The sequence below is a fragment of the Chionomys nivalis genome, chromosome 8 (genome assembly GCF_950005125.1).
Source record: "Chionomys nivalis chromosome 8, mChiNiv1.1, whole genome shotgun sequence".
Taxonomy (NCBI): Eukaryota; Metazoa; Chordata; class Mammalia; order Rodentia; family Cricetidae; genus Chionomys; species Chionomys nivalis.
In genome coordinates this window covers 50,222,547-50,231,801 of record NC_080093.1, presented here as the reverse complement: position 1 = coordinate 50,231,801, position 9,255 = coordinate 50,222,547, and the positions used below count along the sequence as shown (strand labels likewise).

Below are 9,255 nucleotides of genomic sequence, written 5' to 3'. Positions count from 1 at the left end.
GAGCATCTCGCTAGGACCCTCTGCGACAGTAGGTGACAACAGCTTGCCCCACCCGGTCCACCAGGCTTGCTTGCTAAGCTGCCAACTGGGTAGCAGCAAGCTCAGAGGTCTCCAAACCTTAAGGGATGCAAGCAAGGTTCCACCTCACAGTGTGCCAAGAGGAAGAACCCCAGCCAGTTCGACTGTGACCAGGCACCAATGGTCCCCTTCCCCCTGACAGCATCCTTGTCACCCTGAAGGAACAGAACCAACGCCATCTTGTGAATAGGCTTCCATCTTGAGACATCTGGTGACTGGGGGCCTGGAATGTATTGTTTAGCAGGATTTAAACATACATCCTGGATACAGCCACCTGGGAAACAGGACAATAAAGTTTAACACAGGCCAGATGTTCCTACAGATATTCTATATCCTGTCAACATTTTTGTGATTTCCTGCAAACATGCTGCCAGCAGTTAGTAGCTTCCTGCCTATAGCCTAGCCAATGATTTTAAAGAATGACCTCACCCTGCAGCCCCTCACCCAATCATAAAACGCCAAGACATATAGCTCCCTGCTCGTGGTTTTGGTTTTTCCCTATATAAACCCTTCGTAATAGGGAGTGGGGCCTTCTTCCCTCACTAGCTGTCCTGGAGTGTTGGACAAGGTCCTTGCCGGGGCTCTAATAAAGAAACCTTTGTTCTTGCATTGGAAAGTTGGCTCCGTGGTGGTCTTGTTGGGGGTCTCACGACGCAGGGAATAACAACCCTCTCCAGAGATCCCGGCCCCTTGGGATGCCCAAAGGCCTCCAGAGAGGACAGGAGCCTGCGGGAATGGCAGTGTGGTAAGACCCAGCAGCACACGTGCAAGCAGCAGGAAACGGGATCCCAAACCCAAAGGCACAGCTGCCTGCGAGACGGAAAACCAGCGCGACGGGGGAGGAGTGCTCGGTCCTTTGTTCCCGCCCTAGAGGCGGAGCTGAGATCTGAACCCGCAAAAACGTAGTCCCGGCAGTAGCCCAGCCTGGACCTCCGTGTCCCGACCTTGGGATTCCGGGAGACCGGCTGCCGTTGCTGTCCTTCGACCACCCAGCCCCGCAGACGCTCAGGTGCAGCCGCCCCATACAGGGCCTAGCTCACTGGGCTGCGGCAGCCATGGCGCGAGAAGACTCCCCTCGAGACAGGTGAGGTGGGAACCCCAGGTGGTGCGTACCGGAGCCTCGGTGACCATAGGCCTGTGAATTCCCGCTGGTCTGCATGCTCCTGGACTTCAAGACTAACGGGACTACAATTCCCATCAGCCGATTCCCTTGGCTGCTTGCGTGAGGGTGGTGGGGGTTGTAGTCCGTTCTACTGAGGGGCGGCCCAGGCGTGCGTCCTCGGGGTGACCTTCTGACTGATCCCCACAGCTACCACCTGGTCGGGATCAGCTTCTTCATCCTGGGACTGGGCACCCTCCTCCCCTGGAACTTCTTCATCACCGCTATCCCGGTGAGACCCGCTGCCAGTGAGCGACCGCATGGCCACAAACCATCCCTCCCGCCGCCTTGGACTGCGGTTCCCAAGCCGCTTTCCTCACCACGCCTTCTACGTCTCACTTGTCAACAGAAGCACAGAGCTTCACAGAGGGACCGCCTGTTACCTGGCTAGGCAAACTTTTAGGAATGTCCAGATCCCCAAGGGGCAGGGCCATCTACGAAGGGAGTCTGACCAGCAAAGGAGCTACCAGCACATGTTTTTTGTAGTTATTTCTGGCCAATCATTCCAAAAGTGGATTTTCCAAACCTTTATATTTCTTTAGGTGACATGAATTATATTTATTAAACTAGTATTTGGTGTGTAACTGCTGTGGGTCAGGCATTGCTGCTGTGGAGGAACCATGCGAGAGGGGCGTTCTAGTCCCCAAAGCATGCATCCTTTGATGGAAAGGCAAAAATGTGTAGCTTGCATTTTCTTTGGGACAGGGTTATTCAAACATATTCAGTGGGGCAACTTTCCAGGTGCCTATGGGTGTCAGTGTCAGTAGTGAACCCTGGATACCCAAAGATGAATCAGCTACTGAACTGGAGATCCATGCTACCAGAGTTATTAATAATGTAACGTGACCCGTGGCTCTCCATTCCAGCCTGAAGCAGAGTGCTGAAGGTTCGCAGAAATATCTTCTGCTTCATAGAAGGGAGTTGTAAATTGTGAACTGAGCAGGCAAAGGTGGGGAGAGGGAATTCAGAGTGGAGGCTAAGAAGGGCCTGTTTAGAGAAGTGTCTAGAGCCTGGAGCTTAACAGGATGATGCAGAAGGCAGACATGAGATCTGCCTTGCAGGCCATGGGAAGCTAAGCACAAGAGTGGCTGGTTATGTGTGGCAGAGAACATGTAATTGCTTAGCACCTAAGCTGGGGCCTTGCATACAGTAGGTGTTCAATAAATGCCCACAAGATGAATGGATATAGAGCCTCTGCAGGCGTGGGAGTGGAGCCAGGACACTGAAGAGGAGATATGACCCAGACATGTAGCAAGGCCCTGGGCCCAGTACCAGAATTCAGCCATTTATATACAGTGCATATCCAACCTGCTCAAGTTGTGTGCCAGGAGCTGGGGACAGTACAAAGACAGGCCCAAAGATTTTAGCCCAAGTGTGGAAGGGGACAATGGTTCCTGACGCTACACTGTCTCCCATCTGGCAGTACTTCCAGGGGCGATTGGCAGGGGCCAATAGCACAGCTGAGGCTCTGAGCACCAACCACACCGGCCCCACAGACTCTTACAACTTCAACAACTGGGTGACGCTGCTGTCCCAGCTGCCTCTGCTGCTCTTCACGCTCCTCAACTCCTTCCTGTATCAGTGGTAAGAGCCAGTGGTGGGACCCCAGCCTCCTTGTGGAGACATAATAGCGGCCAGGAAGACCTCCAGCTTCCTGCCTTTTCCCTGCTCCCACCTCACCGCTCCAGCTCCATTGCCCTGCCCCTTGCCCGTCTTCCTTGCCCATCTTCCCCTGCCTGGCCTTCTGATGTCCTCCACCCCTTTTCTGAGCAGCATCCCTGAGGCGGTGCGTATTCTGGGCAGCCTGCTGGCCATACTGCTGCTCTTTGTCCTGACAGCGGCATTGGTGAAGGTGAACTTGAGCCCTGGGCTGTTCTTCTCCATCACCATGGCATCCGTCTGGTTCATCAATTGTAAGTACACTGCCTCCCCCCCCCCCACTTCTTCCTTATACTAGAACAGGCCAACGGATCCTTGAATGAAGATAATGCCATTATCACCCAAACCCCCCCAAAAGAAGCTGATCCCAGAGAGAGGGAAATCACTTGTCTCAGACCCACAGTGACCAAAGAGCAGGCCTCTTAGTCAGAAGTCCCACAAACCAATGGTCATATCTCAGAAGACAAACAGGCTGAGTGTGGTGCACACCTTTAATCCTAGCACTTGGGAGGCAGAGGCAGGCAGATCTCTGTGAGTTCAAGACCAGCCTGGTCTATAAACTGACTTCCTGGCTAGCGAAAGCTATGTGGTTGAGACCCTATCTCAAGAAAAATAAAAAATGAGAGAGAAATAGATGGGGGGATGTTCTAGCAGACTGCCCTAAATCCCCAGGAAAACCCATGCCTGCCCAGCCTGGACCAGAGTTTCCCATGCACCTTATAGAGACTGCCTCTCTGATGCCTCCAAGGCTGCCTGAGTATTGGTGCTCTCCCCACTACATGCCCCCATCTCTCTACAGCTTTCTGTGCAGTGCTCCAAGGCAGCCTTTTCGGGCAACTGGGTACCATGCCTTCCACCTACAGCACCCTCTTCCTCAGCGGCCAGGGCCTGGCTGGGATCTTCGCTGCCCTTGCTATGCTCATGTCCATGGCCAGTGAGTCCACCTAGGCGGCTGGCGGGTCGGGGAAGAAGAGATGGGACACAGGAGGAAGATGCCAGGGGATGGGGTGGATTGTCCTAAGGGAGAATGACCAGGTGACATGACAGGAAGCCATGTGGGACTGTGGGGCTTGCCTCTCCTGCAGCTGAAGTTTCTGCCATAGGTGGCGTGGATGCCCAGACCTCTGCCCTTGGGTATTTCATCACACCCTGTGTGGGCATCCTGCTCTCCATCGTGTGCTACCTTAGCCTGCCCCATCTGGTGAGCCTACCACTGGGCTAGACAGCCCCGCCTTAGGGAATTTTGAACAAAGTTCTGGGAGATGAGACCTCAGTTAATGCTGATCCCCTAGAGGAGGTGTTGGTTGGGGTACAGTCTTAGTTGGGGTTTCTATTGCTGTGAAGAGACACCGTGACCATGGCAACTCTTATGAAGGAAAACATTTAACGGGGGTAGCTTATAGTTTCAGAGTTTAGTCCATTATCCTCATGGTGGGACCCGGCAGCACACAGGCAGTCATGGTGCTGGAGAGGTAGCTGGGAGTTCTACATCTTGATCCTCAGGCATAAAGAAAGTGAGCTGCCGCCGGGCGGTGGTGGCGCACGCCTTTAATCCCAGCACTTGGGAGGCAGAGGCAGGCGGATCTCTGTGAGTTCGAGACCAGCCTGGTCTACAAGAGCTAGTTCCAGGACAGGCTCCAAAACCACAGAGAAACCCTGTCTCGAAAAACCAAAAAAAAAAAAAAAAAAAAAAAAAAAGAAAGTGAGCTGTGACGCTGGGCAGAGCTTGAGCTTAGAAGACCTCAAAGGCCACACCCAGAGTGACACTTCTTCCAACAAGGCCACACCTACTCTAACAAGGCCACACCTCCTAATAGTGCCACTCCCTTTGGGGGCCACTTTCTTTTAAATCACTACAGGGACCTCAGCCTCCCAGCGAAGGGTGTTGGGGGGAGCTACAGACAGGCCTGGGGCAGGACTGACTTGTTGATTCCTCTGCAGGAGTTTGCCCGCTACTACCTGGCCAAGAAGCTGTCCCAGGCCCCAGCTCAGGAGCTAGAGACCAAAGCTGAGCTCCTTCAAGCTGGTAAATTCCAGGGCCTTGCAGGGGAGGTAGGAGAGAGAGCAAATTCAAGCAGTCTTCTGGCAGCTATTCCCTTCTGTCCCCATTACCACCCCATCTCTTTGAGCCTTGTGCGAGCCAAGGCAGGTCAGGAAGGGGCGCCGTCCCTGCTACCCTGTGGGTCTGTTTCCTCTTGCGCAAAGTGAAGAAGCGGCTGAGAGCGTTCTGGATCCACAATCTCTAGGCTCTACAGCCTTGGGCACATCAGTGAATCTCTCTAGTCTCCATTTCTTTTTTGTTGCTTGACTGTTGTCTTTTGGCAGCAGGGTCTTTCCTCAGACTCAGAAATCTGCCCACCTTCCTGGGTGCTCAGACTAAAGGCCCAGCTTAGCTTCCATTACTTCAGGGCAAAGAGACAGTGAGAGAATCCATGCAAATACTTAACTAATTGCCTGGCACATAGGTGGGATAGCAAGTCAAAGGTCGAGGTAACAGAGAGTTCTAGGCCAGCCTGGGCTAGAAAGAGATCCCATCTTCAAAAACAAACAAACAAAACAAAAACATGGAAGTACTGGGGTGTAAGCCAGTGAATGACTCGTCTAAGAGTCCAGGAAACCACAGGCCAATCCCCAGCACTGCAGTAAATAAACAAATAAATTAATAAACAGGCTATTGACACTACTAATCTCCTGCATTTTGGCTGGGAAGAGACACTTTTTTTTCACCACTAGGATTTTCTTGTTTTTGGAAATTTGAGCGGGAGGGGGGAGGGGCTGATCCTCCAGCCTTCCCTCTCCCCTAGATGAGAAGAATGGGATTCCCATCAGCCCCCAGAAGGCAAGCCCAGCTCTGGATCTTGACCTTGAGAAGGAGCCGGAGTTGGAGCTGGAACTAGAGGAGCCACAGAAACTGGAAAAACCTTCAGTCTTTGTTGTCTTCCGGAAGGTTCGTTGTCTTTTGGAAGGTTCAGCTAAGAGATAGCTCCTAACCATCTACCCAGGGACACTTTCTCCACCCCTGGGCTTTAGTGCTTATTCCCTATTGTCATTGGGTTGTGGTGGCTTAGGGATGCAGTGGGTGGGGCTACAGCAGCACAGTTGACACGGGGCTGCCCTGCCCACTCACACCCTGACTCCGGCTCCCAGATCTGGCTGACGGCGCTGTGCCTTGTGTTGGTCTTCACAGTCACCCTGTCCGTCTTTCCTGCCATCACAGCCATGGTGACCAGCTCCACCAGCCCTGGGAAGTGGAGTGAGTGTTGGGGTGAAGAGGGAGGGGCTGGGAAGTGAGGGGAAAGGTCAGATGGGGATGGGGTGACTGTCTGCTCTCTCTACCCCAGGTCAGTTCTTCAACCCCATCTGCTGTTTCCTACTCTTCAACGTTATGGACTGGCTGGGCCGGAGCTTGACTTCCTACTTCCTGTGGGTGAGCTTGTTTGCACTGACCCAGCCAAAGGGTTAGGAAGTAACTGGGGACCAAGGGGTGCACAGGAGCATGGAAAGGTGACCTTCAGTAGTGCCCCTGATCTGACATTGAATGGCTCTCCTAATGGCAGTAAGTAACTGGCCCCCCGGAATGGGCAGGCCAGACTGGGGATGAGTTCCACCAAAGCCACCACATCTGGTGGAGCGCCATGTCCAGCCCTCTGCTTTGTGAAGATTCTTGTACCTGGTGAGAAATTGGACATGATTCTTAGTTAATGGGTTGCTGTCAGGGGGGCATTTTTTCCCTAATTGACGGCTCCCTGGGACTGTAACAAATACAGCAGCAGCAACCCAAGTGGGGACACAACCTGGAGACCCAGCCTCCCCCTGCTTGGAATCTGATGGAGAACTAGCCAGAGTTCTGATTGTAATTAGGTTGGAGAAATGCATGCTGGCCCGGTGCAGTCAGTATAGATAATCTGAATGTCCTGTGCGTTGTCAGAAAACCAGAGGACCCAACTTTCTTTTTTTTTTTTTTCAAGTCAGGGTTTCTCTGTGGTTTTGGAGCCTGTCCTGGAACTAGCTCTTGTAGACCAGGCTGGTCTCGAACTCACAGAGATCCGCCTGCCTCTGCCTCCCGAGTGCTGGGATTAAAGGCGTGCGCCACCACCGCCCAGCGAGTGAATGCTTTTATTATAAAGAAATGATCAGGGGCTAGAGAGATAGCACTGACTGATGTTCCAGAGGACCTGAGTTCAGTTCCCAGAACCCATGTCACTCTGCTTACAGTTCCCTGTGACTTCATTTCCAGGGGTCAGACAGCCTCTTCTGGCCTCCTAAGGCACCTGCACGCATGTGACTTGCCCCTCACCTAGCTGCAGGGCCCACACTCACCCGAACCTCTGTCCCAGCCAGATGAGGACAGCCGGCTGCTGCCCCTGCTGGTGTGCCTGCGCTTCCTGTTTGTGCCCCTCTTCATGCTCTGCCATGTGCCCACGCGTGCCCGGCTGCCCACCATCTTCTGGCAGGACGCCTACTTCATCACATTTATGCTGCTCTTCGCCGTTTCCAACGGCTACTTGGTGTCTCTCACCATGTGCCTGGCACCCAGGTCTGGGGAGCGAAGGGTTGGGTGCTGTGCTGGGGAGACCCTAGCTCTTAGGACCATCACCCCTAGGTTGCTGTCTTCAACTCTGGTGTCATCCTATAGGACAGGCCTTCTCTGTGGCACTTGCCCCAGGCTAGGATCTGGGGACGTTACCTGTCTGGGTGGCCCAGCTATTTTCTCCAGGGCGGTAGGGCTGGGACTCTCAGACAAGTAAGCATGGCAGGAAGAACTAACCGGGACATTTTGTTAAGAATTAAAGTGATGGAATACCTGTGAGGGCCCAAAGAGATCAAATATTCTTTCTCGGCGCCTTCATTTTACAGAGGAGGGAACGGAAGCCCAGAGAAAGACCAGGTTGTAGTGACACAGGGTGGGGTCAGACCCAGACTAGAACCCTAGTGCAGAGGGGACAGCAGAGGGTGCAGAAGCTGTCTGTAAGGTCAGGCCCTGCCTTCTCCATATAAGTTTCTGTTTCTTTGTGTTCCAGGCAGGTGCTGCCACACGAGAGGGAAGTGGCCGGAGCCCTCATGACCTTCTTCCTGGCCCTGGGACTGTCCTGCGGAGCCTCTCTCTCCTTCCTCTTTAAGGCTTTGCTCTGAGGGCCCTGAGTGCTCCCCACAGCCCTCCTCATCAGTGCCCCCACAGCCCTCCTCTCCCTTAGCACGGCTTCTGGAGCTGGAACTTTCCCAGAGGACGACCTCCGCTACACTATGCCTCTTGGTCTGTGGGTGCCAGGAGGGGGCAGAGACGACCTTGGCTGGGTGCCATACTGCATGTGGCAAGGAAGAATCCACCAGCAGTCGCTCTGTCCCTCACCCAGGGAAGGATGAACCTCACTGAGACGCACAAAGGAACATACTGGAAGGCAATACTCAGGAGAAAGAGGGCACAGGGCCAGGCCTTCCCTGCCACCAGGACTGCATTTGTTCATCCCACCCTCCACTGACCCCAGGGAGCAAAGCCATCACAGGCCTTGCTGAGGACACCCTGATGGTCTCTACCTCAGCTCAGAGCAGAAACTGGAGCCAGCTCCAGAATACTTCCACCCTCTCACCCTCAAGGCCCATGGGTAGGGCGTGAGGTGCCACGGAAGTTGAGGGGAAGAGAAAGCTCAAGGGACCAACCTCTGAGCCTCCAACAGTGTTTTTTCATAGTCAGTACTCCCTAGCATCCAGACAGGCCTGTCTAACACAAAGGCAGCTAGCTTGCATGTGTTGTGCACTGCACTTTACAGTTTGCAAAGTTGTTCCACAACCACTCTCTCATGGAAACCTCGGTGAGGCCTGTAGCTGGGTGGGGATTGAGCCTCCCTGAGGTGTCCCTTGACTGGTCCATGGAGAGTGAGGCCACAGCCTCCTCCTTGTAGGTGCTGACCTTCCAGCTCACCACTTGCTTCTCTTTCTCAAAGGTCTCCAGGCAGGTGCCCTGGGCACTTGCTACCATCTTTTCACCCCGTTTCTCCTGTGACCTTGTTCCCGAGACCAATAAAAACTGTTCGTTTTTATGATGGCTTCCTGGAGTGTTTACTTCTACAGTCCTGCTGGCTCTGTTGGGTGGGGTGGGGGTGGTCGTCCCACTTGACAGATTGAGATGGCAGGTTCTGAGATGGGCAAAGGTTTGTGCACTACTCTTCTGTCTCTCTGGACCTCTTGACAACTGAGGAGGCCGGATGGGTCTGCAGGAAGCTCTGGAGAGATGGCTTGGGGTTTAAGCTGTTCTAGATTACCCAGGTTTGATTCCCAGCACTCACAGTGGCCTGGAATGTTGCAACTCCAGTCCCAAGGCATCTAACGCCCTCTTGTGGGCTCTGTGGGCACCAGGCACA

At 53.7% G+C, this 9,255-nt stretch overlaps 1 protein-coding gene across 5 annotated transcripts; it reads left to right on the top strand.

Moving 5' to 3' along the window:
* Positions 1 to 957: 957 nt before the first annotated feature.
* Slc29a2 (solute carrier family 29 member 2) lies at positions 958 to 8,904 on the top strand. 5 transcript variants are annotated; one of them, XM_057779626.1, is made up of 12 exons: positions 958 to 1,162; positions 1,388 to 1,469; positions 2,661 to 2,821; positions 3,011 to 3,150; positions 3,696 to 3,830; positions 4,000 to 4,097; positions 4,838 to 4,922; positions 5,701 to 5,843; positions 6,044 to 6,149; positions 6,238 to 6,323; positions 7,238 to 7,433; positions 7,918 to 8,904. In XM_057779626.1, exons 1-12 carry the CDS (start codon positions 1,134 to 1,136, stop codon positions 7,959 to 7,961), a joined length of 1,305 nt encoding a protein of 434 aa, XP_057635609.1. In that variant the 5' UTR covers positions 958 to 1,133; the 3' UTR covers positions 7,962 to 8,904. The 5 variants fall into 5 exon arrangements, with proteins under 5 accessions (XP_057635609.1, XP_057635607.1, XP_057635610.1 ...); XM_057779624.1 differs by having other exon boundaries at positions 7,234 to 7,433; XM_057779627.1 differs by lacking the exon at positions 7,238 to 7,433.
* The last annotated feature ends 351 nt before the right edge of the window (positions 8,905 to 9,255 follow it).